General features: G+C 45.3%; 1 protein-coding gene across 2 annotated transcripts; it reads left to right on the forward strand.

The window, feature by feature from the left end:
• The first annotated feature begins 2,145 nt into the window (after positions 1–2,145).
• FBXO32 (F-box protein 32) lies at positions 2,146–26,386 on the forward strand. Of its 2 annotated transcripts, none has more exons than XM_063415558.1 (9): positions 2,146–2,603; positions 5,665–5,777; positions 7,476–7,525; positions 8,186–8,278; positions 15,154–15,247; positions 16,022–16,206; positions 19,147–19,329; positions 20,514–20,657; positions 21,322–26,386. In XM_063415558.1, the coding sequence occupies exons 1-9, from the start codon at positions 2,488–2,490 to the stop codon at positions 21,409–21,411; spliced, it is 1,068 nt and encodes a 355-aa protein (XP_063271628.1). In that variant the 5' UTR covers positions 2,146–2,487; the 3' UTR covers positions 21,412–26,386. The 2 variants fall into 2 exon arrangements, with proteins under 2 accessions (XP_063271628.1, XP_063271719.1); XM_063415649.1 differs by lacking the exon at positions 2,146–2,603 and adding an exon at positions 2,671–3,449.
• The last annotated feature ends 1,591 nt before the right edge of the window (positions 26,387–27,977 follow it).

Below are 27,977 nucleotides of genomic sequence, written 5' to 3' on the forward strand. Positions count from 1 at the left end.
GTGCGAAAAGCAGGAACAGCCTAAGCTCTGTGTAAGTCCTGCTCAGTAATAACAAAAATATCACTACTTTATCAGCCCTGAGTTCAGCACAAATCCAGAACACAGCCCCAGGCCAGCCACTGTGAGGCAAATTAACTCTACCTCAGCCAAAACCAGTGCACCCGTTCTGCAGGGCAGGACGTGGTGACAGGTGACCACAGACATCCAGGGACACAAGAGGTGGTCTCACCCCAAGCATCTCCACTGTTGCAGATCTGGTCCCTTCTGGAGTTTCCTGATGTGTGGAGCGTGGTGTCACAGCCAGTGATGCTGTTGAAAGATGCTATGGGCATTTAAATTGCAGAAGAAAAAAGCCAGAGATGATTTTCCAGCTCAAAGCAATCTTGCAGCTGAAACAGTATCTCCTGACACTCAAGAAATAGCTGGCACTGCCTGAAAGAGAAGGTGAGACCGCTTCTCTGTGGGGGTGGATCAGCTGAGCAGCAGGAAGATACCTCAGCCCCAGGGTTCTCCTATCTGCATTTTAACTTCCAGGTACACTGTGGACCCACTGCTCTCAATCACTCTGTGCCATGGGGCTGCAAGAACCCTTCAGATATGGCCACTTTCAGCTACTGGGTTTTCACTCTTCCTCCCACTGACCCACTTTAACACCCACACAGGTGAGCCACAGCACGACAGGGACACGGGGTGGCCGGGGCAGCCAACACTCCTGGGCTGAGGATGCCCCAGGGAGTTCTCCAGCCTGCAGAGATCCCACTCGCTGCCTTCAGCCCAGCAGCACTGCATGTGCACCTGCAACCTTCTCCACACCTCCAGGGCTCGTTTTTGTTAGGGTTTTTCTGGTTTTTGAGGATAAATACGTAACACTGTCCCTTGCGAGCAGCAGATGTTGCCAAAGGCCCCGCGGCGGAGGCAGCACAGACGGAAGGGCTGGAACACGACGGGATTAGCACAGCTCATCCCCGGCCCTCCAGCCCTCGGCCCCAAGCACAGGCCAGGCCATGCCTGTGCTGCCCGTCCCGACTGCCACCCACCCCGTCCTGGGGGACAGGAGCTGCTCCCAGGCACCCAGAACATCCCACGCAGTGTCCCCAAGTACCACTGACTTGGCAAAACCAAAGTATGTGTACTGAGATACATATACCATAGCACAGGGCAAATATGTGATAATCTTAATACAAAATGTTCTATATTCATGGAATGTGGCATTTTCTTAGCTGGGAATGTACTCCCTCAGCCTGGGCTTGGATGCAAAAAATCCTGTGTTTTTAACGTTCAATAAATAACAGTTTTACTAAAAAGTGCTGGTACATGCACCAAATAAACTATGTGTAAACAGCATGTATATTTCATATATAATATGAAATATACATGCCTATATTTATATAGCTTTCAGTCATACATATTTATCTATAAAAGATGAAAATAAATAGCACTGAATATAAAACCATACCACATATAAGCCCACACAAATATATAAAACAGATACATAAAATGTTATATATACATGAACCATTACAAGTATAATATAAATACATATAAAGCATACATTGAGAAAACATTCCGTAATATTTTTAAATCATGTTCTCTATATAGAATCAATAAGTAACATTATATTTATTCTACTTGTTTTCACAAGGATCTAAATTGATGGCTTTTAAAAGAGACAGGAGAAATCCTGTGTCTGCCTTCCCTAGCATTTATTCCTCTCTTCATCTGCTTGTGCAGATCGAACCCGATAGCGCTGAGAGCTGCTGGGTGATCCTCATTAAAAGGATGACGGCATTTTCAGTGACACGGATCTGCCTGGCTTAACCCCCTTTGCAGGGCACGATTTCGATTCTTTGTGCTTCCATATAGCCAACTTTGCAATACATATATTACATATTACACTACTATATATTATTATATGGTACAACGTTGCAACACGTAAATATCTAAGGCATATTTATAAGCCCACGAAAACATGCCTGCATATTTATATCTTTTGTACCAATAACTCTCATATACGGTATTTGAGATACGCATAAAACATTATTTTTCCGTGTTTGTATTCCGCACTCGATGCTCTCTGGACACAGCGCTGACCGTGCGAGGCCGCCACGCACAGCGCAGACCTGAGCGCACGCGCGCGCCTCGGGAGCGCGCTCAGCCGGGCACGCGCAGCGCCGCCGGCCCCGCCCCCTCTGCCCCGCGGGCGGGGCCTGCCCCGATAAACACGGCCACGTGCGGGGGGGCGGGGCCTGCCCGCGCTTCCGGCAACACGCGCCCGCTGTCGCCACATAAATAGCGCGGAGCGCGGTCGCAGGCACCGCACTGCTCCAGCCGCTGCCTCGCGTACTGCTCTGGTGTGCCCCGCACTGCTCCGGGTACTGCCCTGGTCAGCCCCGCACCGCTCCGGGTACTGTCCCGATCTGCCCCGCACCGATCCAGTCGCCGCCGCCGCTCCCAGTCCCACTGTTGGTCGCGCTCCGTGCCGTCGCCATGCCGTTCCTGGGGCAGGACTGGCGCTCCCCCGGGCAGAGCTGGGTGAAGACGGCCGACGGCTGGACGCGCTTCCTGGACGAGAAGAGCGGCGGCTTCGTGGGCGACATCAGCAGGTACCGGCGGCGGCGCGGGCCGGCCCCGCTGCCGGGCGGTGCCGCCAGGGGGCGCGGTGCGGGGGCGGCGGGAGCTGTGAGGGGCGGACAGGGCCCCTCGCCCCGGGCCGCCTCGGGGGCGCCCCGGTGTCGGCGGAGCGGGGTCGCTGTCTGGGTGTCCCCGGCCCTGCCGGCGGGACGGCTCGGCGACCCTTCTGGGCCTAAAGGAAGCTCCGAACGGGGGTCACTCAGTCCCCGGCGGGGTCCCCACATCCCTATGGAGGCTGTTCCTCCCCAGGCGGCCGGGCCGTCCGTACGGCTGTGGAGGATGACGAAAAATCGAGGAAAAGATGAAACATTCAGCTGGCTCCCGGCCAGAGGGCTGTGCCCCCGGGGGCATCGCCGGGCGTCTCCTGGGGGCTGTGGAGGTGGCTGCCCACCCTCCCCCGCGAAAAACAACCTTGCTTGGGGCTTCCCGGTCTCGGGCTGGGAGGGATGATGTGTCTGAAGCCATAAATCCTCCCCAGGCCATGAGTAATGTACCTTACGTGCTGCTTGACTAATCTGGCTGCAAAACATCAACAAACCCCCAAGATGGTGCGGGCAGGAAGCTTTGCAGCGCGTGGGAGTCGTGGGCTCGGGCCAGATCGCTCTTGTCAAAACCAAACTTTTCTCACAGAGCTGCATCTTCTCCTCAGCTGTGTGCTGCCAGGGTTGGGAGTGCTGCCACCGGGCCTAGGGATGGTCAGGAATACCCATGACAAAGGGACTTGGAATAAGAAGGGATTTGCTGTGAGCCACTGCTGAGATGTTATTGTGCAAGGAGGCTTACATAGCAGGTATCTCCTGCTCTCTTTCATGTAAGCTGTAAGTAAAAATCAAGTTTAGGTTTTTAATTTGTAAATAGGTAGAAAAATGTCTGTTTGATGGTAGTGTGTTGGGAATACTGAGTTTAGCGTGGGTTTATACATCCCTTTTCCCATGTAAAAGCAAGGAGGTGACATATGGGCCCCCGATTGTGGTCTTTGCAGTGCCAGGTCCAGGTGCCCAACTGTTCAACCTGTCAAGATGCCCTGGAGAAGTGTGTGGAAACCTGGCAGTACATAAACAGGGAAATAATCTGCCTCCTATGCTGGAATTCGTCCATTGCTGCTGTTATGGTGGTTTCATATTACAGAGTCATTCAGTAGGAAGTCAACAGGCAAGGGTGTGCTGTTGACATGAGAGATTTAAAGCAGATCCATCTTGTGCTCTTGGGCTCAGATTCTGCCACTGCGTGGGGCGTGTTAACCTGACCCCTATTGATTTTGTGCAGCCATGATAAAACATGAGCATGGATTTTCCAAAACAGTTTCTTCCTTGCTGCCATTTCTGTTCTCAGGTTTTGGTCCTCCCAGCTGGAAGCAGCATGGATGGAGTACATGAGCAGCTGAGATGTTCTGCTGTCAGGTTTAGGTGGTTCTGAGCAAGCTGCAGCTGGCAGAAGTGTCTGGTTCCCCAAACTGTTGTTTCTGTGAATATTGTTTACCTTCAGTGCTGCTGCTCTTCCCCTTCTGCAGTGTTGTGGTGGAGCCCACAGCAGTGGTGCCTTCTCCACAGCTCAGATGCCCTGCAGGGGGGATGTGGAATGGGAAAGGAGAGCTGAGGGTCATGGTCTTTGAAACTGGGAGAAGTTTCTTCCACCTCTGGGGCCATGTGCAGGTGCCAAACCAGAACACACATCTGGATCATGCCAGAGGGGATCTGGGTTCCTCCTGGGGCTGAAACTCTGACTTGGTCACTTGATGTTTGCATATGCTGGTACATATGCACACGCAGACAGCCAGTGAACAGAGGAAATAAGAAGTCTTGTCCCACAGGTTTCATTCCTTTGCAGAAAACTGTGCTGAATAACTGTCAGAGGTGTGTTTGGTATGGTGCTCGTGTTTGGGTTTTGTTTGAGCCTAAGCAGTGTAAATACGTGGCCTGTACAGGAAGCCTGCTGGCTGTATGAGGATCTTCACGGCTGTCTCAGAGGAAGCTTGCCCAGGGCTGCAAGCAGCAGTAGCATGTTTTGGCACCTGTTGGAGCTCCAGGGCTGTCTGAGACACGGCAGCTGAGAGGTGCCTGGGACCCTTCTTTGAGTTTAGGCCTGCAGACAGCCATGCTTCATCCTTTGCAAGCTGCTGAGAGCAGTGGGGACAGCTCTGTTTTGTTCTCCTGGGTGCATGGCCTGTCTTCTCCCTGGCACCTGCAGGGCAGCAGGCTGTGTCCTGGGCCTCTGCTGAGAGCCCCTGGTGGTGCTGCCCACCCTTGCCACCCCCAGGGATCTCTGCAGCAGTGCTGTGGCTGCCCAGGGGTTTCTCAGTTTCGAGTTGTGGCTTGGATCTGCTGATTTGCAGGACTTCAGAACGTGGGGATGTTGATGCACAGCCTCTTTATAGACAGCCTTTCATTGCCCTTGAAGGAAATAAGGGGTTATAGCTTCCTTCACTAATGATACAGTTACAGCAGAGCTCCAGCAGAAGCAGGCAATGAGTAGTCTTGGACAAGAGATCCTAGCTGTTAACTTGTGCAGTCATTACTGTGTGGAGTCTGGAAAATCATCACATAAATCTGAACCTGAGTTAAGCTTTTCCTGTGAGCTTGAAATAGTATTTTGTGGGAACTCTTGTTAATAAGTATTTTGAGTACATGTATATGTCTTCAGGGATGTCTAAATATGTCCTTCTGTAGCAGTCTGACTGGCTCAGAGCAATCTGCTTCCTACACTAGGAGGATATGGTGTTACTTAAGGATAGAAATAGGTTAAAGAGTGGAGAAGAACATTGCTCAGCAGTGTCCCAGCACTAACTGTGTGATCTGTGTTCCCTGCTGCTGTCATGGGTATCTTGGCTAGCCCAGAATTGAGGCACCAAAGGTTCCTTTAAAAATTCCATTACTGGGTGCTAAAACTGTGTGCAGACAACTTCTCAGGGGTGGCCTACAAGGAGGCAGTTTTGGGAGCCACAATAAAAACCTGTGTATTTTCTCTCCTTGCAGGAAACATAGTGTTCAACAAAATGCAGAAATAAACAAAATCCTTGCTTTGTGTCATTCACAGCTTTTGTAAAAAAGATGATCACAACAAAGAGAATCTCTTCAACAGCATAAACTATGATGTTGCTGCCAAGAAGAGAAAAAAAGATCTGCTGAATAACAAAGCCAAGACTCAATGTAAGACATCTTTTTGGACTTCTGTTTAAACAAAAGTTGCTGCAGAAGAATGGAAAATGCTTCATATCTGTTTTTTGCACAGTGCATGAGGAGACTTCTAGAGTCTTGAAGGGCTTTGCGCCCATGTTTGACCTAAGTAGAGAACTTGGATACAGTTTAACATGAAGATTTATGCCCCTGTTAGTAATCCCTGTTCTGAGGAGTTGTGCTTTTTGTGTTCAGATTTTTGTCATTTGTTTGTCAGGAGGGTAATTTTTTCCTATGGTACATTCAAATGAACCAGTTCCAGTATTTTCCCCCTGTAGACTTCCTTGTGCACAACAGGCTAAATTTATTCTTCCCTCCATATGCATGTTGAGCACTAATCTACATTACTGGAGGCTACAAGCCTGAATGTAAGCTTTGATCCTATCTCTGTGTGCGGAGTGCATGAAAAATGAAATAAGATTTCAGCTCACTCAAAACAATAGAAGGCTTGAGGTCTGTCTGTGCACTCAGTGAGCAGCCCGGGTCTCAGATGGGGCCCTGGGGGAGGACCTGGGGGAGCCTGCAGGGACAGCAAGGTCTGCATCGGGCTGATTGCACCATAGGTACTGGAGTTACATGTGAAGGCTACAAATGTAAAAATACCCGGAGGAAATGAGTTACAATTCCCACACTGCTATTAACTCATTGTGCTTCCCCCAGGATTTTGGAAACTGTTGCCAGAAGTTGGCCCCTCAGTGTATTCAGTTCTCTGAACAAACAAATGTTACCATGACAGTTTTTGGCTGAATTCTGCTGTGACCTACCATTAAAAAGGGCTTGATGCAGGGTCAGCATGCCTGTAACTGAGACTAGGTCTGTCCTTGGACTTACAGTACCAGGCAGGAGTACATTCCATAGCTTCAGTTCATTAATTTACAGGTTACTCTAAGAGCTCAATATTTTCTTTATGGAAAGGAGTCCAGCAGAATGGGGAGGAGAATATATTTTATACTAGCAGTTAAATTGCCAGTATGTGGTGGAAGTAGGGTCAAAAGCCCATGTGAAAAATGGAGTGGGAGAAGGACTGAGCAGCATGACTGGCTCCTCTGCATACAAAGTTAGCAGTGTGTGCTGGGTATTGGGAAGTTATTTTGGGGAATGGATGGGACAACTCCCATTCTGAGGGAAGGGAAGGGCAATTAGAAATAGGAAAATTTTGGTCCCAAATAGTTTTTTTCTTTTTTAGCAAGTTAGCTGCAAGCATAAGCATGCTCCTCTGAGCCTGACCTCACTGCTAAAAGCTCTCTCTTACATGCCTGGTGTCTCATGACATTTTTGCTCAACTTCAAATTTGACATACAATCCCAAGCCTGTAACCAAGGTAATAAATAGTTAATAAAATCAATAACAACAAAACCTGGCTGTCAGCCACACTTACTGTCTGGGACCAAAGAAGAGGCGGTGCTATGGTATATCTGTGGCTGGCAGATTAAACATTTACGGTTGTGAGCTGTGTCAATGAAACAGAAGCCTTTTCTGAGGCTTAGGGCTGCAGTCTCAAATGAAGCTGTATAGAAACAAAGCAGCTCAGTAAGTTGCTAGATTTAGTTTCAAGTGTAGTGGTGTAAACAAAATAATTTATACTAAAAGACAGAGAGCTGTGTCTCTGTTCTGCTCATAACATTCACTGAGGTGGAAGATTAACTGAGTGAAATGTCTTTGTCCAAACAGATTTCCACCAGGAGAAGTGGATCTATGTTCACAAGGGAAGCACTAAAGAGGTGAGTGGCTCTGTAGGTTCTTTGTTCTCTTTTCTACTGATTTTTACCAGCAGTGGAAGATCCTGTGCTGATATAAATCAGCAGAAGCTCTTAAGAGATAAGTAGAAGATCTGGCTTGTGGTTGGAATTTTAGTAATGATTTTAAGCCCCTATCAGGGATCCAGGGCTTGATGTACAAGGCTTTGTACATGTGTTTAAAATATGACTTGTTTGCTTCCCTCATTTAAAAAAACAGCCATTTGCAGGCCAAGCCATAATACTGTTCTTGGCTTTCACCCAGTATAGTCCTAACATGGAAAATCGTTGGAGTTTATCACAACAGCTCACTTGCACTCATGGAGAGAAGCAGCTATACAAGACTGCTCTGAACTTACATGAAACCCAGGAATGTGTGGCTCATTCTCACACGTAAATTCATGGGTCATGAGCAGAGCATGTGTCTCTCTTGGGAAACTTCCATAATCTGCATTGAGCCATGCCCACTCTTGATGTCAGTAAGTGTGGCTCAGTGGGAGCCAGGCCTGCCTCCTCTGGCTGTGAGCCGCTCCCATGGCTTGCACCCATCAGCTTGTGAAATGGAGCAGCTCTGGGTCAGGTGTACCTGGTGCTGTCTGGACTCGAGTCTGCCCAAACGTGACCCAGAGTGTTTTTTCTTCTCAGCGCCATGGTTACTGCACCCTGGGAGAAGCCTTCAACCGGCTTGACTTCTCCAGTGCTATTCTGGATTCCAGGAGATTCAACTATGTTGTGAGGGTGAGTCAAAGTCCAGGGTTTGTTCTGATGTGATGGTGTGGAGGCTCTGAACTGAGCACCTGTTGGATAATGGGAAGCACTGGCAAAGAAGGGTTGTCGGAGTATTCAAATGGGTGTGTTGGGCTTTTCTGCATGAAGTAATTCATGGAAGTTTTATGCGTGGGTAGATGCCCAAATCTTGTCTTTAGTTTATTAAAATGGAAAGGGAGGAAAGTGGTGATAATGTGGAAGATGAGCTGTCCTTAGCCTAGCATTCCTACTACTCTTCAATTGTGTCATTCACTTTTGAAACCCAGAAATCTTGGCTTCTAATTCCTGAGTTTTGAGTTTAGCTTCTGAAAAAGAACATAGACACTCTGCAGATGCCACAGGGAAGTGGAGACCTCTTTGCTCCAGAAGCTCCAGTCCGAGGTCTGTGGAGCTTTGTCTCCATTGAGGTGATACAGGAGAGATTCAGGGGAGCTGAGCATTTTGGGAAGGAGGGGACAGGCTGAACCTCTTGGTGGCACTGATCTTAACTTCTCTGTTAAGGATCACATTTGCTCTTAATCCTTTGTGACTGGCAGTGGTTTCAGTTGGTGAAACATTTGTTTAGTACAGACAACATAGTTAATAAAGCAGTCATAAGCTTCATGTTTCCCATGCTCTGGCTTTGCATAATAGGTCAGGGCTTTTCTTTTGGCTCAGGGTGGCCAAGGAGGTGATAGTGGTTAGGGGACCTACTGTCCCAAGGGCTGTGGATGCTTGTATGTGTATCTGCATGTGATCTGCAAATTGATCTTGAATTTCAGAATGCTTAGCAAGATTTGGAATTCAGTAAGGTTTTTAAAAAGCTATTAACTTGAGGCTGTTTATGAACAGCTCCTTTTTGTCTTGTGAGCAGCTGATCACTTGTGAGGCAACAGCTGTTCAGGTGTTAGGTTCTGGAGCAAGCAGCAGTGGTATTGCTTTCCCTTTGAGTCAAGTGTCATGAAAAGTGTCTAAGGAAGAAATTGTAAGCAGGTTCACCTTGATCTGTTCACCTAGGTTATCTGGGTGACAAGTCACCTGTGGAAACCTCTGTCACCCTGGGAAAGATGCAGGCATTGGGGGTGATGACCCACTGGCTGTAGGAAGGGCAATCACTTGGATGTCCCACTACAGGAGTAGTGTCAGGGAGTGGGGATTCTGGGGGAGGCAAAGCAGGATCTAAGTCATGTAAACTCAGGCTGTTCTAGCTCTGCTGAACTTGGGACAGTTTGTTTTCCTGCTTGTGCAGAAGTGATCGCCAGTGTTGAGGCAGTGTTTCCTGATATTGGAGAGATATATATACACATGCAGCCGTGTCATCTTCAGGGGGATTACTGGAGAAGGAATAGTTCATGCCAAGGCCATAATCCTCTAGTCAAATATAAAGAAGGAATGTAAAATAAAACTTGTTCAGTGCTGCAGATATCCCTTTGGCAAACTTCCTTATGACAGTGAAGAACTCTAATGACCACTGCTAAGCATGACCTCAGATCTTGCTGTGCCACATGATGCGCTTCTGCTTGGCCCAATGTGATAGATTTCTCATATGGAACTGCAATGGTTGAACAGAAGTCCCACTAAATTTTTTGATGAGCAAACTTAAATTTCAGTGAAGTCAGTGTGATCTGGTGGAGGAGCTCAGACTGATCTTCTCTTTTTCTCATGAGGACTTCCTACAGGGCACATTTGGGATGCTTCTATGAAAAACAACAAGTTTGAAAGCTAGGGAAGCTGACATGTGTCCTTGTTTCTACAAATTACTTCTCGACTGAGCTTTTAAGAATGGCTTTTTCCTAGTAGTTTTACAGATACAGTACTACTGAGAAGTATGAAGCTTTCTAATTGAGGTTGACTTGTGGTTTGGCAGTTTAAAGAAAATATTAAACCTGGTACCATGGATCAAATTGTAAAATTGACTTCTTAAAATGAAAGGCGTGTATCAGCCAAGTCTCCAGTGAATACTAGTTCATAAAATGCCTTATATGTCAGATTTATTCATGAAAGGCTCTGCCTAGATGTGGATCATGTTTATAGTGCTTTGCAAGTTGCAGGCCTCCTAGAGCACACAGATGGGCAATCTGTCACATGGAAAATGCCTTGAATATTGGCAGGCAAAACATTTTTCCCTTCCTTCCCTCTCCTTGTTCTCTCTAGTTCCACTTCTTGCTCAGGGTACCTGACATTAATGTCATGCTACTTAATTCATCAAGCAAATGCTTTTCGAGGGCGGGGGGGTTGGATTTAGAGGCTGGGAAGGAACATGACGATATCTGTGGGGGAAGAAAGGAGAGAAACAGCTGCAGGTCTGAGGTTCTGCCAGCTACACCCAAGCTTGCCCTATAGAGATATAAGCTGCATCACTTGCTGGTAGCAAAATGAGCTTTCAGGCTTAACATGAACTTAGCTTTCTGAATTTCTCTGAACTTAAGTGAACAGTGCTTAGTGTCTTTGGTGCTTGCTTTCTTGTCGCAGAAATTTCTGATTTAGATACATCTAAACTAAGTTCTTGGAGTTTCAAATGGCGCACAGATAAAATGGGCACCTCCTTCAAGTGGGGTGGAGGTATGAGCTGCAAATATTTTTCATGGGCATATACCATCAGCTGGAGCCAGTTAGTCCATGTAAGTGAAGCAGAAGAAATTTTCCTCTAACATCAATCTTACCTTGATGGTCTGCTGGTACAGCTCTGAAAGTACCAAGTTATAGGTATTGGTGCCGTGACTTGGTCGTTGCTGATCCTTCAAATTAGTGCATCTGTTTACATATTATGGAACAATCAGTGTTCCCTTTTTAGGGCTAATAAGGAAGCGTGTGATTGACCCAGAGACCCAAACTGTTGTTGCTGAAACAACCATGGTCTCTCTGGTCTTAGAGATTTAATGAAAAGACTGGAAGCATTCTGTAAGCATAATTAATGGGAACAGAGACAAAGGTGCCCAGAAGTTGGTTTTTGTTCAGGAACACTGTGTTCACATTACAGGTTTTGCGGGCTGCTTCTTCAGAAAGAGATTTCTCATATGGTTGTGTCGTCTCAAGGGAAGGTGCTGTTTCTGATCATAAAAGCTTAGGTCAGGTTAAGCTGCCTGGGCACAATTCTTCTAAAATAACATGATCTAGGTTGTGTGCAGCCTTCTAAAGTAGTCTCTTGAATTTGCTGCTTAGGTTTTAATAGAGGTTAGCTCCAGAAGTCCTGTATTTATGCTGTCCTGAAAGAATATCAGCTGGATGCTGTCTCATGGAGATCTGTCAGCACCTGCACTGTAAATCATTATAACTCGCCTTGGTCTTGCTCCACCTGTCAGCTGACAGCCAGTGTGACATTTCAGCCACCAAAAGCAAAGGGCTGTGAGAGCAAGGTGGGGCTGGAGGAGGAATTTAAAATTTTTTCTAAGCAGTCCAGATGTGAGGAGTCACATCCCCAACCATCACAAACTTTTATGGATCCCCACACAGTGCAGTCCAGGTTTCATATAGCTGACTTGAAGTATTCAGCGGGGAATTAACACTTCAGTAGTTTAAGACTTGTGATTTTAATCACTACAGAGCATTTCCCTTTTTGAGTCAAGGTTGTGCTCAGCACAGCAGGACTGTTGAGGATTTTTTGGCTCTGTGTGCTGTAAGCCCCAGCAGTGGTTATTTGGGGTATGGATTGCCTCCACACCCCTGTGTTGAACCAAGACTGTGGCCAAAGTGCCAGCTGGCTGTAGCAGGTCTAAGCAATGCTGCACACAGTAGTCATGGGTGCACAGCAGTGTTTTTGTGGCCCTGAAACAGGGGCCCTACTTCCCTGCCACATGGCACTGTTCTGTTTGCTATTTTTCATCTTGTGCTTATAGGAGGAGAAGGATCTGCTCTGCTGCTGAAGCTGAGAGGCTTTGTTGCGCTTCCTGCTCCAGCTGGTGGATTTGAGCAGGAGCCCCTCTGCACTCAGAAGTGAGCAGGTTACTGCTCTGCTGTGCAAGATGCTGTCTCCTGCCATCTTTGCAGAGGCTCTGGGAGATGCCTACTGCATCTCTTGCCTCTTCCCAATAGTTCTGGCAAACCTCTGATAGCAAACAAAATAGGGAAGAATTTTTAGTGGAGCTACCAGATCACCTTTTTCAGCTTCTGAGGCATTGGAAGAGTGAATTTGGATCTAATACCCTGTTTTCCAGAGGTGTTTCAGACTTCCCAGCTCCAGTTAAAATCAGCTGGAATGCAATTACTTAGTATATTTGAAAAGCAGACCTTTTACAATTGCTCTTAACCTTTCCCTGTGCACTCCTCTCTCCTACCATCTGTCCCTCTCAGTTGAGCGTGGGCTGGACTTAATGCTGCCACATCATAACACACGCTTGCAGCTCTCCAGTCTTTTTACCCTACTCAGCATTAATCTGAATTCATTGGTCTGCTTTAGTCTGTATTATGCAAGTGGAAACATTGTTTTATTTTTTATACTGCTGTAGACCCCAGTTTGGCAATCCATTAGCTAAGACCATACTCGGGGCCTGTGCCAACACTAGGAGACCCCCAGTGCACTGGAGCATGTGGCACAGATGAACTGTACTGCTTACCTGGTTTTTGTGTATTATATGAGCACAGAAGAATAAAATGTCTTTTCATCTGGAGGACTATTTAGTTGCTTCAGTCAGTGGTCCCTGGCGAGTGGAGTGGCCCTAGAAGTATTCACAACATAGTTTTCATATGGAATTTCATCCTGTGTTTATTGCTGTAGGAGAAGGGAGGTGACACATGATATCTGAGCTGGTTCACTGGACATAAATTGAACCTTGATAAACACAGGGCAAATTTGAATCTGTTCCTTCAGCTAAATTAATTTTGTACTGTTCTAGTGTTCTTCAAGGAACTGAGATTTTTATCCTAATTTTTCTAAAAGAACAGCCTTGGTGTCCAACTCCTCTGGTATTACATTACATGACACTTGTTGCTGCATGCATTTTGGTGTTTTTAGTAAGGGGCACAATATTGCTAACACCCAGCCTGGAGGAAGCTGTCTCTGAGCCAGTTCCAGAACAGTGCAGTCTGGAGACAGCAGTTGTTTGTGCACAGACAAGCTGATCTGGGTGCATGTGTGGCCAGTGTACAGATGGAGTCTGGCAAATTGATCACTATAATCAGAGGTCTGAAGGCTAAACAGTCTAGGGTAAGCAGAGTATTACAGACTACTGTGGAACACTGGTTGGGTTTTTTCCCCTACTTATTCATCCAGTATTTCAAAAAATGAAGAAAAGACCTTTTATAAGCTTTTCAAGCATCTTGTAAGCTGCCTTGATTTTAGTAGTATTTAGTTATTGTGGTCTCATTTAGGTGATATAGCCAGAAAATCCACTGATGCTTGTGCAGTAAATATTACCCAACTCTCCTGCATCTCCTATTTCCCCCAAACAAGCCAAAAAAACCGCACAGCCTGCCCTTGACAGGAGTTAGTGCAGGTCTTTTTTCATCTTGGGTGGCTTTTTTGGTCATGTGAGGTACAAGATATTAATAGAATGTAAAATCAAAGCCATCTGATGGTGGTGTTGGCCTGGATATTAAACAGAAGAAGAGATTGGTCACTCGAGGCAACTTCACTGCTCCTAAGTGGCAGTCACATGCCAGTGCCCCAGATGAGCAGAGCAGGCTGCAGTAGTACCTCTCCCTCAGCTCCCGCTTCATGGCAAGCTGCCAGTGACTTTTTGGATACATTCCTGTCATTCTTATAGCAGGGCAAACAGTTCAGCTCATGACTTACCAAGTCTAGTCAAAAGCCATCTTAGTTACTTGACACAAGTAGTTGCACCTTCTCTGGACTCTCAGTGGTGCCAGCAATGGGATACTGGAGCTGCAGATGATAAAGGATTAATAAGCTGGTCATGCGGTAACATGTTGATTGATTTGTAGCATAAAAGGTTTTTCCTTTCTAAATTAAAACAGAAGGCTATGTACATCCAAAACAAATGGACTGACACGTGGGCAGTCTGTGCATTTATATAATGTTGGGGGAAGGGAGAAAGGCTTGTAAGATCACAAGCCACATGTTCTGCAGAGCATGTTCCATAGGAAACTTCTCCAGCTGTTCTTGTGGCGCAGAGATGGGGAAGAGAGAGCATCCTTCCCTGTGGGAAATGCTTCCTTTAACAATTGCAGCTCAAATTAACTCTTCAGCTTGCTCAAGAGTCAGGAGGTCAGGGATGGGAAGGAAATTCAAATTGAAAGTAAAAGCAAGATTTTCTTTAGGGGAGGCTAACAAGCAAATAGGGCAGACGGGGAGAGGTGGTTTGTTATTGTAGCTGTTAGAGTTGAACAGGGGAGGAAACTTCAGGAGAGAAGGGGTTTATTGTGGGGAGGATTTTTGTTCTTCCTACAGTACTTAACCTTTCTGTCGTAGCGACAGCACTCTGACAAAACCCATGCAACCCAGGAGTTGACGTAAATTGTGGAGTCTGATTCTCATTAATGGTCCATCAATAATATCCCCATCCAAACAGGCATTTGCTTGTGTTCCCTTATGACACTGCTTGTTTATGTCCCAGTGAAGGATGGTGACGTTGGCCGTTCGCTGTTCCCTTGGTGTGAATAGCGGCTGTCAGTCCAAGCACTACTGTGGTTTCTCTGCATCTCTGAACCATGAAGTCAAGTTCCCTCTCCCACTACACGGAAGAGAATTAAAATGCCTTTTTTCTCCTCACCTCTTTTGATGTGAACTTAATTATTTGGTCTCTGCTCTCCTTCCCCTTTTTGTTACTTTGCTCTGTTGTTCTGTCTCCTTTTTATTTTCAAGCAGCAAACAAGTCTCTGGACGGTTTCGCTGTGTCATGTGACTAGGAGTCAAGATTAGAAAGGTATCTGTGTGCTCTAAGGCTTGCAACTTCTATTTTTATCCACAGCTGTTGGAGCTGATAGCGAAGTCTCAGCTGACGTCACTGAGTGGCATTGCCCAGAAAAACTACATGAACATTTTGGAAAAAGTGGTTCAGAAAGGTAAGAAACGGGAAAGGTGAGGGGGGGTCTGATTGAATCTGATGTACTTTGGTGAACCACATCCTTGAGAATAGTCAGGCAATGCAATATGGGTGAAGAGGGGCACCACTGCTTATTTCTGTAGTGCAGCTCTGCTTTCTTTTCCCTCAATGAACAACTTGGGGTGAGGGGAAGAAATGTCTGTAGTCTGGTAGGTATCTGAGAGATGGCTCCTCCTTTCCCAGCTTTCCTCACTGCCACCCCTCCTGCATCCTGCTGGGTCCCGTTTCTGGCTGCTCCTGCTCTCGGCCAGGCGTATCCGTGGTCTGTGCTGCCGCCTTGTTGGCGGCGTGCTGTGCCTGCTGCTCCCACTGCTCTGGAGGGGTCTCTTCACCTGTCCAGGGGAATGAATTGTGATTGAGATGTGGCACCAGCAGCCTGTAATTATACATAATGAGAAATGCACATTCATGGGGGTAGATGAAGAAGAGGTGCACTTAAATAACTTCTTGCACAGTATCGGAGGGGAAAACTGGCCAGTTGCCAGTGGCTGGAAATGGGAAGTGCTGCAGAAATGGCAGATCTCATCTGCTTATCCTGGGAGGCTCTTTCCATCTGCTGTCTAACCTGCTGTGACTGGCTAATGTTTAAGTGCTTTCCTCTAAAAAGAAGGGCATAGGCTGGCTCTCTTGGCCTGTGAAATTACAGCAAATAATTTGACTTGCCTGAGAAACATGTTGATTCAGAGAGGGATTCTGACAATTCCCATTTTTAACCCTTCCTGTTCTTCCAAAGTCCTTGAAGATCAGCAGAACATCAGGCTAATACGGGAGTTGCTGCAGACCCTCTACACATCCCTGTGCACGTTAGTTCAACGCGTCGGCAAGTCTGTCCTGGTTGGAAACATCAACATGTGGGTGCACAGGATGGAGAGCATTCTCCACTGGCAGCAGCAACTGAACAACATTCAGATCACCAGGGTAAGCACAAATCTTGAAAGCCAAAAATATTGTCTCCATCATGAAACTTTTTGTGTTAACGGCTCTCATTTGGGTGACTGCTTCCCAGTGCAAGCACAGACTGGGAGGACCTGGAGTTGTCAAAATAACTGGATGCATTCCTAGCATTACTTGACTCCCTTAATTTAAACTCAATGTACATAACCCAGGATCATGCTGGAGGATACTGGTCACAGATTCTGGCTTGACGCCATAATGGGTGTGAAGTGCTGTGTGAACAGAGCTGGATAGAAAATGGTCTCCACCTCCTCAGTCCTCAAAGGCGAAGCCTCAGTGTGAAAAGTCAACTCGGACTTTCCCAAACTGAGCAATTGCCTTCAAAACTTGTTTATCAGACAGTTGAGGGTTTTAGATTTGTTTAATCTGTAAATTAAATGCAAATTTTCAAATAGCTGCATAACTTCATGCTTCCTGGCTGAAAATACCACTGATTCTTCCAGCAGTCTGGAGCTACCTGTTCCAGCTGGATGAGTCCTGCTTTCACAACATCTGTTTTTATCAACAGCATCTGTGGGGATGGGAAGGATGTGTTAGATGATAAATTTCTAAACTAGCTTACATGGGAATCAAATCTGAACTTGTTTCACACAATCACAGCAGATTTGATGTTGGACTAGACCTCTGGAGGTCATCTGGTCAAACCCCCCTGCTCAAGCAGGGATACCAACAATAAGTTGCCCAGGATTATATATGCACCTTTTTTTTTCCTCCCCTACCTCAAATGGATACTTACTGCACTGAAATGCTAAAGCTTTCCCCCCATGCTGGTATGTGTTGGTGTTCCCCTTGTAGTCTTGACAAATTCAGCCTATTCAGACAAAAGCACATCAAAACATTGCTTGTGAAAGAAACTGCCTTTTATACATACTTGTGTGGGTTTGCAGACACTTTTTCTAAAGCAAATAAAATAGATGCAGAGCTTGCAAAAAAAAATTATACCACTGAAGATAACTTCAGTTCAAACTGGAACAAAACCAGATGAATTCAGAGAAAGGAAGAAGCTCAGGTTAGCAGCCAGTTACTTATGGTGCAGTGAGCTTGTGATGTTTCTAAAGGGGGAAAATGTCTTGCAGTACCCAAGACCTAAATCATTAAAAACAAAAAAACCAAAAACCAACCTTGCAAAGTGATGTATATGCTTCAGCTGCTTTAAAAAACCCACAAACTTCTGTCCAGAAAATGACAGCATACTGATCTGTTCTGGTCTAATCTGTGCTCTTTCTCCAAAAAAAGTAATGCTTGAAAAGTTCTGGAAAAACATACTGAGGGAAAAGTAGTAGCAGATAAGCTTTTAGCCTGATCCAGAAAACCTGTAAGGATTTGTTTGAGGCACACAAGTTTTTTCAGAAAGAGATACAAGTGTGATCTTTGGGTTGTTTGGGTTGTGTTGGGGTTTTTTTTTGACCCAAGGTTCTCTGAGCTTACTCACGCCTGTTGTGCCCTAGCAAAGCTTATACATAGACATAATTCAGAAGAGTGCAGAATACAGCCTGGCAAGGAAGAGCAGTGGATAGGATCCAGGGATCCAGTGCATTTGTCCTACCCCAAAAAATGCTCCAGGCTGTCATGAAAAGGAATGTCCTCTGGACACTGTAGAGACAGCTCACTCCTTCTGGAGTGACCGTGTCAGGTGTGCCTGGCGGGTGGCGATGCAGAAATGGATGCTTTGCTTGAGAAGCTGTGGTTCTCGCTGGTCTGGGCAGGCCAGCACTGAGGCACTGGAGTGAGGGCAGAAGCTGCTGCTGTGCAGACAGACTTATTGTTCCTCTGGAGTATCCTGTGCTGTGGGATGCCACAGATGGGACCACATGATTAAAACATGTGCCTCATGCAGTGTTCCCTTGCTGCTGGTGGGCTGTGTGCTGCTTGTTTGAAACAGTTAATAGCTCTGCCAGAGATGAGGCGGGTACTGTGACTCTGCAACTTAAAATAGCAGCATCTCTGTGCAGGGTAAAGGATGAACTTGGCACATCTGTCTAACATTGTTTCTTTGTTGGAGCCCACTCTTAGAAGCTGCTTTTTGCCTTAATAAGGCTGGGGCTGGTTTTGAAGCTGCAGCTGGAGCCCAGGTTGTGGTCCTTGCTGGTGCCTTGCTCCTGTGTATACCTTGGATTTCCCCTGAGTGCAGGACATGCAGATCCACTGTGGTCAATTTGTCCTGGAGCTGTGCCCCATGCAGACTTGCAAAACAATCCTGGACCCTGTGCAGGCTAAGCAAAGGTGGATGGGGGTGCCTTTTGCCTCTTTAGGCTAGGATCTGCTTTTGTGTGGCTGAACAGCCTAGAAAACAGGGCAGTGGCCTGTGGGAAAGGGGCAGGTCCTTCAAGTGTTCCCAGAGGAAAAGCTAGCCCTGCCAGCAGTGACCTGGGAACCCATGCTGTGGGTACTCACCAGCCACTGCTGTGGTTGCAGCAAGATCCTGTGATGACATAAGCTAAAACACATGTCAGAAGAGCATAATATTCCCAGCAGTGTGTGTAACCAGAGCTGAACTTGAGAAGTAATGCCCATCTTCCTCGTGCTGGAGAGACCTGGATGGACAATAGCTGATACCATGATATAGCCAATGTCCTGCTGTAGTGAAAGCTGATGGTGATGCTTCAGGGGGCAGAGTCTCATGAGTATGGACGTGGGGTGGACAAAAAGGAGAAAAGGAGACTTGGACTACAACTCTTCTAATTATTTTACTACAGATACACGTCCTCTTCCATGAGGTCATCTCAAATGTTGTGGGGCAGAAGGTTGTATATTTCTATGTAAAATGTCTCCTTTAAATAAAAGAGGGAACTGCTGCTTTGTTCTCTGTGTGAAGAAGTTTTTAAAAAGCAGTAGCTATGCTGCAAGCTAGGATTTCTTAGATTTTCAGCTTCCTGGGAGCTCAGTTGTGTCTGTCTCTTCCAGCCTGCCTTTAAAGGAACCACTCTCACTGACCTGCCGCTGTGTTTACAACTGAACATCATGCAGCGCCTGAGCGATGGCAGGGACCTGGTCAGCCTGGGCCAGGCGGCTCCCGACCTGCAGGTGCTCAGCGAGGACCGGCTGCTGTGGAAGAAGCTGTGCCAGTACCACTTCACAGACAGACAGGTACGAGGAGAGGCCAAGCTGCCATCAGTTCCTGCTGCAGCCCCCCAGAAAGAGCCTGCCCTGCGTGCTCTCTGACTTAGCTGTCGCTTGGATCTGAGGACTGTGCAGCAAGCTGATTATATAGGCTGGCATGAGAATGGCTGTGAAGATGATTTATGTAGAGGGTTTTACATGCCACAGCAATGATTCCTGAAATAGGAGCTTGAGGAATTAATCATACACTGAACTTCAATCCTAATCCAGGTGGGAACAACTGCATGACTTGCAGTTGCTCCTTGCCCCACGTGTACAGGAAAAACGTGCAGGCAAGCTCCAGCAGTCACCCTGATGTCCCAGGGACTGATGCCCTTGCAGAGAATCCTTGTGGATGTGGTCCATGAGCTGTACTCTCTTGCCCTTTGCGGCAAGAAATCCCCTCTGAGCTGTTCTGTGAGTGATGGGATGGTATGTGGAAAGCAGCCCTGCTGCTGCCCACTTTGTACCTGTGTAAACATCTGTGGCAGGCTGGTAATCATCTGGGATCATCTAAACTTAAAAGCAAACAAACAAAAATCCCTCTCTGTTTATGGGTGAGTGTCTGGGGCGTTTATACTAGACTTCGGCACTTCAGGAACCATGTGCCAGATCTCTCTGCTGACTTGGCTTTATTTACTCACTCTGAATCTGACTTTAGAAGTGACTCTGGTGGAGTTATTTCTATCATTAAGTAAATTCAAATCCAGCCTCTGCAACTAATGAACTCTAAAAGAGAGACGTGTGTCTCCCAAACTACCCTGATAAATTATTGTCTCAGAGAAAAATACCTCAACTTTTACAACTGTTAAATGCAACTCTACTTGCTGTGCTGCCAGCCAGAAACAGTGGTCAAATTAGTATAAAATAGCTCCCAGGGTTTCAGGCTTCCTCCAGTGAAGTTGATGAAGTGGGAATAGACCTTCATAATGGTATTGAGTGAGCCTGTTCCCATCAGGAAAATGCTTATAACTTTTTTCAGCTGTAAGTAGAAAGTAAGAATTTCTTAGCTCAAAGCAGCTCAGAAGTCTTCAAAGTAAGACCTTTCTCAGTGTTGCAAGGGAACTGTTAAGTTATGGCAAGGTTGGCATGTGAAGGAGAGAATGTCATGAGCTGAACAGAACAAAACGTTTTTTTGACCTGCTATAATTTGTGTGTATCTTTTCTTTAAGATTCGCAAACGTCTGATCTTATCTGACAAAGGACAGCTGGATTGGAAAAAGATGTACTTCAAGCTCATAAGGTGTTACCCACGGAAGGAGCAGTATGGTGACACACTGCAGCTGTGCAGGCACTGCCACATCCTTTCCTGGAAGGTATGAGGTGCTGCTGGGACAGACTTGACTGGGGCAGGAGCCATGGGGCATTCAATGTTTCCTTTGATTGCAGCTGGCTTAGGGTAGTTTGCCTGCATAGCCTAGTGAATTCATCTTAATTCTCCCTCAGCTATTAAGACCTTTTCCTCTCTGTGCTTCAGAGATTCCATCTTTATCTTGAACATGAGTAGTGTCCATTGGGGGCAGAGGGTTGGAAGATGGGTATGTTTTTGGGCTGTCTGCAGGAAATCATTTTAGCACTGCCAGCAGCTTCCTCTACCCGTTTTATAGAAGTGGAGGTCTTGGCAACAGGATTAGCTGGAATAAAAGCTGATGGCTGCAAAACAAAGCTCAGGACAAAAATCTGCGAACCACTGTGGTGATATGCAAGGCATGTCTCTGGAGTTAAACTCCAGTAGCTGATGGTAGGCTCTAGCCTCTCTTCCCTCAGAAGAGGGGAAAAGAATTAATTGGATCTCTGCTGCTTCTTTTTCGGTGACTTGCCCCTAAGATACTAAGCCCAGTTCTGAGCTGTCTGTTATTCTGGACTCTGCTCTACCCATTAGCACGTGGGATGTCTGGCAGAGGGGCAGTGCTAAGTTGACTGATGCTTTGGCACCCTTTTTGCAGACTCTCTAAATAGAATTGTTTTCTCCTTTCCCAGGGTACTGATCACCCCTGCACAGCCAACAACCCAGAGACTTGCTCCACCTCTCTTTCACCACAAGAGTTTATCAACTTGTTCAGGTTCTGAACTTGGGTCAGCACAGCTTATGCAATTCCTCCAGGACACTGTCACAGAGCTGGGACACTTCATTTGTAAATAGTGTAAATATTCATGTTTGTTTGAAGCTCCTGAGTCAAGGAACAAGAGGATCTTGGAGAAGAAAGGTGAAGTTGCTCACTGACATGCAGCACTTAAGGAATACAGACTTCTAGAGGACTGGTGTATAAATACAGCATGTTGTACAGAGTCCCTTTTTTTTCTGATCAGAGTACAAGATACAGGGCAAAAAAACCCTCATTTTTTTGTTTTTAGAAGTTAAAAATGAATTTGCCCCGCATCCATTTGAGAACTCTTTTGGTTTGTTTCTAATAGAGAGAAAGCAATATGAGGCTAGGACTGTTGAACTGTTCTTCCATCTGGTTTTATTTAGCATACATATTTATAAGTATGACATTTTAGAAATATTTATGAAAAATATCCCTGTGACAAGTTTAATAATACTTCTGTGCTTTTAAAAGGACACATTCTGAAATACTTAGGATAGAACTCTAGCCTACTTGCAAGACAAAATCGCAACATACCACTTTCTACCTCCAACAGATTGAGTACCTTTCAAACAAAAATCCAGTGTACAATGTGAACTTTTGTATTTTGTACAATGATTTAAAGGGAAATGTTTGTGATAGTAAGCATCTTTTCTTGTATTAATGCTTACCTCTTTACATTAGTTTTCTTGCTCTACTCAGTGCTTGAATGCCTAGATGATAGGCACCATATTAATACCTAAGACTTTACTCCATCCTCTTTAATTTGTTGGTTTTATGAAAGATTACGCAAATGTGATAAGAGAAGACAAAAGGGTGAGCATTATCTATAAGGGAGGAAGTTCTATGATAGGGAAACAAAGGACTGGATTTAATCTTACAAGGTAAATTCTTATTTTCTTCATTAGGTTAATTGCACTAGTTGAAATCCTAAGTGAGGATAGAATCTGTTTTTTAAAGCCCATGTTTTCCAACATACACACTGCTCTGTATTCCCACTGATGTCAAGTGAATGCAGTCATCTTGGAGCTGGTAAAATATAGGGAGAACTGGGCCTTTGAATCTCATTAAATGATGCGGTTTTTATTCACTGGAAGACTGTCAGCAAATGCTTAGTTTCAGAGCCCTGGAGCTTAGGGAGTGATTAGTATTTAGCAGTCAGGACTTGGGTAAGCAAGGGATTTCCAACAGATCTTTGGTTCTTTCTCCATACCAGGGGCATAGACCCAAGGACCCTAGTCCCTTCTGCTTCCAGTACTGAGCTGCTTTATGGATCTTCTGACCCTAACACAGAGCTAAATTTTCAGTCCTACAGAGTTAATGGCCACTTGGCTGTGGCTGTGATCTGGCTCACTGTCTCCTGTTGTATGCAATGCTTCACGTTGCTCTACAGTGGAGCTTGAAGAATCCAGCTTTATACATAGCAATCTGAAAACCTGCAGTGAAAAGTTTTTGCTTTTTACCAGGAGATTTCCTCTATAGCACTTTCTCTGTGTATGATGTAAGCAGGATACCTCGTAAAGGTAAAGATTTAGTGGGTTGTGTGTGATTATGTATAAAAATTTTGAGGAAAAGGAGTACTCAGGACAATTCAGGAAGAACTACTTGAGTTAATTATTGTTAAATATGCTGTTCCTTTTTTTACATTTTTATAACTGACTTTGAACACTTTTCTGCAGCTGTTTGTATTTTAAAATGACAGTATTTGCGTTTTTGCAAACTAAATCACTTTGCATATTCTTGGAAGAGATGCAAAAAGGGAAAAAAGCTGCCTATAGATGGAGCAGTGGGAAGAGGGGAGGAAAACAAGGAAAATGCTGACAAGAACAGCTCTTCTCCAGCCGCCTAACAGCAAATCCCAAATTTTTGCTCTTCCAGAGAGTTCTGTGAGCATGTACCACCCTTAGCCATGGCCCAGAGCTTGTCACTCCACAGAGATGAGGGGAAAACACGTGCAGGATAACAAGCTTTATCTTGGTGTTGATGCCCCATTCATCAGTTTGACTGCTGGTAGAAAGCATAAGCCTCCTGATCATATTCACGTCAACTGAAAATGATTTAACAACTGCTACCTTGGAAAAATGCACTTGTGCTTGTTTGGGGGATGTTTGTGAGTAAAGGAGGCTGGTTCCTGTTTTCCTTCCTGCGTTGATGGCAGCGGGTAGACAAGGCTGAAATCTGGCTTCATGAGTGAGGACCTGAAGGAGTGAAACTTGCAAGTGAAGTGAGTGAAGCATTGCCAGTGAATTTGGAGAGTCCTGTAGCTCCTTCTTCCAGCAGTGAGAAGACCTGTCCTCCTTGGCATCTTCTGTTTCCAGCTCTGGCTTGGGGCTGGTTTGTTTTGTAGTTTTGCCTCTGCCACCCACGGTGAGCCCACCTATGGTGATGGGGAGGCAACAGTATTTTGGTATGAAACGCTGCAGCATCCTGCCTACTCTGCACCTGTGCTAGCACTTACCTTCTGTGAGACTGTGACAATGAGGGACTTCTAAGCTCAGGTTTGAATCTGGCCCACTGCGTTCCTTGCATAAGAAGATGGAGATTCTCAATGTTGAGCTGTGATTTGGGAATGTCTTTGCTCTGGCTGCTGCCTCGGTCAACCTTCCACTGGCCTCTTCTACCCAGAGACCATGGGTCATACTGACAACAGATTTAATGTGCAACTGGGGCTCCTGTTTATAAAACTACTGCAATTACTGTGTGTTTTATTTCTTAGCACTGTAAGGGTCAAAGTGCTGAAGATGATTTGTTTTACGTAGACACTTGTCAGTTGCTTGTGTGAGGTCTTGGCATATTGCTGTCAGTGTCCAAACTAGCAGCAAACTGAGCAACTACTGTACAGAACAAAACAGACTAAACAAAAAGAAACAGAATAAGCCTTATTCAGTTACTGCCTCAGTCATTGCCCTCCTGCTGCAGCAATTGTCAAAGATGACCTCGGTCTCTTTGGGGACCCATTGTTTCTTGAGTGGCTGGTACAGGGAGATGTTGCAGTGAGTTCAATACTCTTGGTTTGTATTTGAAACAAAATGCTGTTGCATCCAAATACCTTACTCTAACCATTTACAGACAAAGCAAACATTATTTTAGTTGGTGCAAAGACTGAGGATGGCAGAGTAACAAAGCTGACTGTGATATCAGGGGCTTCCAGGTGGGATGGTTTAAGGCTGCTCTCAGGCAAAAAGGACCTCTTTATTTTAAGACAATTGTGGCAAAGCTGTTGTGAAGGGAAAACAGAATTTTGCTTGTATTTTGGAAATAGAATGTTCTTTTCAAATGACATTTCACCTTCTAGTTAGCTGATGCATTTCCATTAGATATGCATCAGTTCTTATACTAGGAAAGGAGAGTTTTTTCTCTCTTTGGGGTTTTCTCTTGCCAAAATATCCAAGGAAATCTCATTGTCTTTAGAGGATGTATTAAGTGCAACAGCATAGAACATGGTTCTGTGAAGAGGAAAAATAGATCCATGCAAGGGAGGAGGCTTAGGAAGGGAGAGATCCCAGAGATCTGTTTCAGCTTTCTAGAAGAGGCCAGATTTTGATGTGGTAGCCATTTCAAGAGGCACGATTTCAGCTGTACATACCTTAAGCCATTTATATTAACTATGGTATGCTGAAGTTTGATCATAAAGCGTGTGTACCTCCTCTTATGTTTTTTGGGTTTCTTTTTTTAACTGTGGGAGTTTCTAGATCCTTTATTATGTAAAGTGATTAGGAAAATGTGTATTGCTCTGAAGACATTGCTTTGTATGTAAACATTTAATTGCACCCTGCCACTTTCTGTACGTGGGAATATGTTTTATATTATTTTTCTTTGCCCCAGGTTTTAAACTGTTTGTATTCCCATTTCTGTTTGACTTCAATTACTTTTGTGAAGCTGTCACCTTCTAGAACATACACAGGTACTAAACCAGCTTTTCCTGCCCAGAAAATTCCTAGGCCCTTAGTTGCTGGAATTTCATTTAGAGCAGGAAATATTTCTATTGTTTAGCAATAGAAAAAGAAATCCTATTGTGTAGCAAATAAATCAGATGTGCTTTTCACACTGATCTCCTGCTTGGTACAGTAAACCAGCGTTGTCCTCTGCGGTTGTCCTTACAAACATCTTGCACGTCTTCCCTGTAGATCAGCACCTTGCCAAAAATTCATAGCTTTAAATTAAAATGCCCCTCTTTGTAGCTGGCCTGTTGGCACAAGTGCAGGCCCTGAGGAGCTGATGGCTGATTAGGCTGGTATAGACTCACTCCTTCTTTCGAGGTTTGGGACTCTGGTGTTCTGCTTGAGCTGCTTTCTCCTCTCACTGTGTGTAGTGATGCTGTTCCAGGCTGGCAGCATGTGGCTGCTGGGCTCTGAGTCTTTACCAGCACCTAATTTCTATCCAGAGTCTTTCTCCAGTGATTCTGTTGGTAGCAAATCAGCTTTGCAGGATCTGGCCCTAGGAGAACAAATCCATCTTGTCCTTGACACGTGCAGTCTCAAGTATATAGATACTCTTGACACCAGAGACATTCCTGCTCTACTGACCAAATGTTGCTGCCTCTCCTCCTGGGAGGGCAACTGAGGGTAGAATTTGGCTTTCTTTAGCTGTCCTATGCTGCACAGAATGCTAACATGTCAGCTACAAAGAGAACATTTTTATTTGAAATAAAAATATGCTCATTTTTAGGAACTAATTTACAGTAATTATAAATACCTACTTATATATGGAAGAGAGCGTGTGTACTGCTTTATTTTTCCTTGAAGTTGTAATTAGAGATGATATGAAGTGAGAGGCATCCCTTACATAAGACTTCTGTTTAATATTATTGTGTGGTTAAAATCCTTCCATTATAAATTTGCACACTTTTTTTCCTCTTTCCTTGCATGTTCAACTGATTTTTACAGCTGTTCTGTGCAGACAGTATTTTTGTAAAACATTTTTGACACTGAATTGCAATAAATGTTCAAACAATGTGAGCCACAGGGTTGGTTGTCTCGTTGCTTCCAAGGTGGTGACCTTATCAGCCTTGAGCTTCTGATGAGTGCAAGCAAAGGCTCTTCTGCAGGAACATCCAGAACTTGGCTCTCTGTCCCAGCAGAACATCCCAGAGAGAGCTATTGCTTCATCATATCTCAGAGGGAGATGAGCCCTCACTTCTGTCAGAAACCGTGCTCACAGGAGCTTGTACTCAGGAATCTGTACTGCCCACAGCACAGGAGTGATTGCTGCCCCAAAAGAGATCAGTGTGCACACCGATCTGAGACCTTCACCTCCAGCTTATGGGTTACAAAATATTGGGTTTTTTTCTGGTTATATTACCTGAGTGATTATTCTTTAACCTTTTTTTGGGGGGTGGGGAACAATTGCATCTCCTTAGTGTCAGGACTGCAAACAGTCTTACCCAGGTTCCTGCTCAGAGAGAATGTGAGTCGGAGCACACTGAAGTGACTCCTGATAAATTGGGAAAAGCAGGTGACAAGGCAAATGAAATGTGCCTCTGGAACAGGAGAAGTTATGGTAAAACAGGATTATTTGCCTCATAAAAGTTATGCCAGCTATGGAAATAAGCACAAAATGCAGGTGTTTTGTGTTCAGTCTCATTTGCACTGTCATGTAAGGTATGTTTGAGTGGTTTCCTAGGTCTCTGTAGTTTTGCTGTGACTTGGATCTGCAGTTAGAGGGTTGCACCCCCCAGACACAAATCTCTGGAAACAGAGGATGGGAAAGAACACAACCTTTTAAACAAGAGAAAGGTGTTATTAAGACACATCTCTTATTCAAACTTTTTGAAAATAGCAAGCTCTACTTATTTTAATAGACTAAATGTGCAAAGACTAAATCTTTTAAGGGAATACTGGATCTTTTCAGGAGTATGTTGGGCCCCCGTTTCATGTTGCAGCTTTCACCTCTACCCTTCAAAGTGCAGTCAGGGATAGAGGGAGAGGCATCCTGAAACATGGGTGAGGGTCTGCCTTGATCAATGATAACAGATCACCCTGTATATTTCCTTGGAGTGCCCTCACTGTCTGTCTTAGAGCCTAATAAAAGAAATACAGAGCGGCCAGAAAGCATTTTGAAAACCTCTTACACAATGAATATTAAAATTATGACTCTACTTTGCCCCATCTTTCCCTAATCCTCATTTCTGCTTCTCTGCTTTACAGGGGTGAACCCCAGTGAACCATGTAGGGGATTGCTTTATTCTTGACAAAACCTGAGCTGTTCCTGTGATCAAAATTGCAGAAATTGGAAGGAGCTGTTTTCCAAAAGGCTCTATAAATAACTCATGTGGGTTCAAAGGCCTTCCCTAAGCTGGAAGGACACCAGTTCACTCCTCACCATTCTTGATGCATAGTGTAGTGCACTTTTTAGCTGAAAACAAACAAATGTCTTTTTAATTTGTTTTCCTTGGATAATTTCAGTCCTGGTCAGAACAGACCTTGAGTACAGACAGCAGCACACACAGGTTTGCAGCTGAGGTGCCAGGTCCATCCCAGAGCTCCCAAAGGTGCTGCTGCTTCCATGCAGTGGCTGGAAGGGGGTGGTGGGACAGGAAAGACCCACTCC

The sequence above is a fragment of the Prinia subflava genome, chromosome 1 (assembly GCF_021018805.1).
Source record: "Prinia subflava isolate CZ2003 ecotype Zambia chromosome 1, Cam_Psub_1.2, whole genome shotgun sequence".
NCBI lineage: Eukaryota > Metazoa > Chordata > Aves > Passeriformes > Cisticolidae > Prinia > Prinia subflava.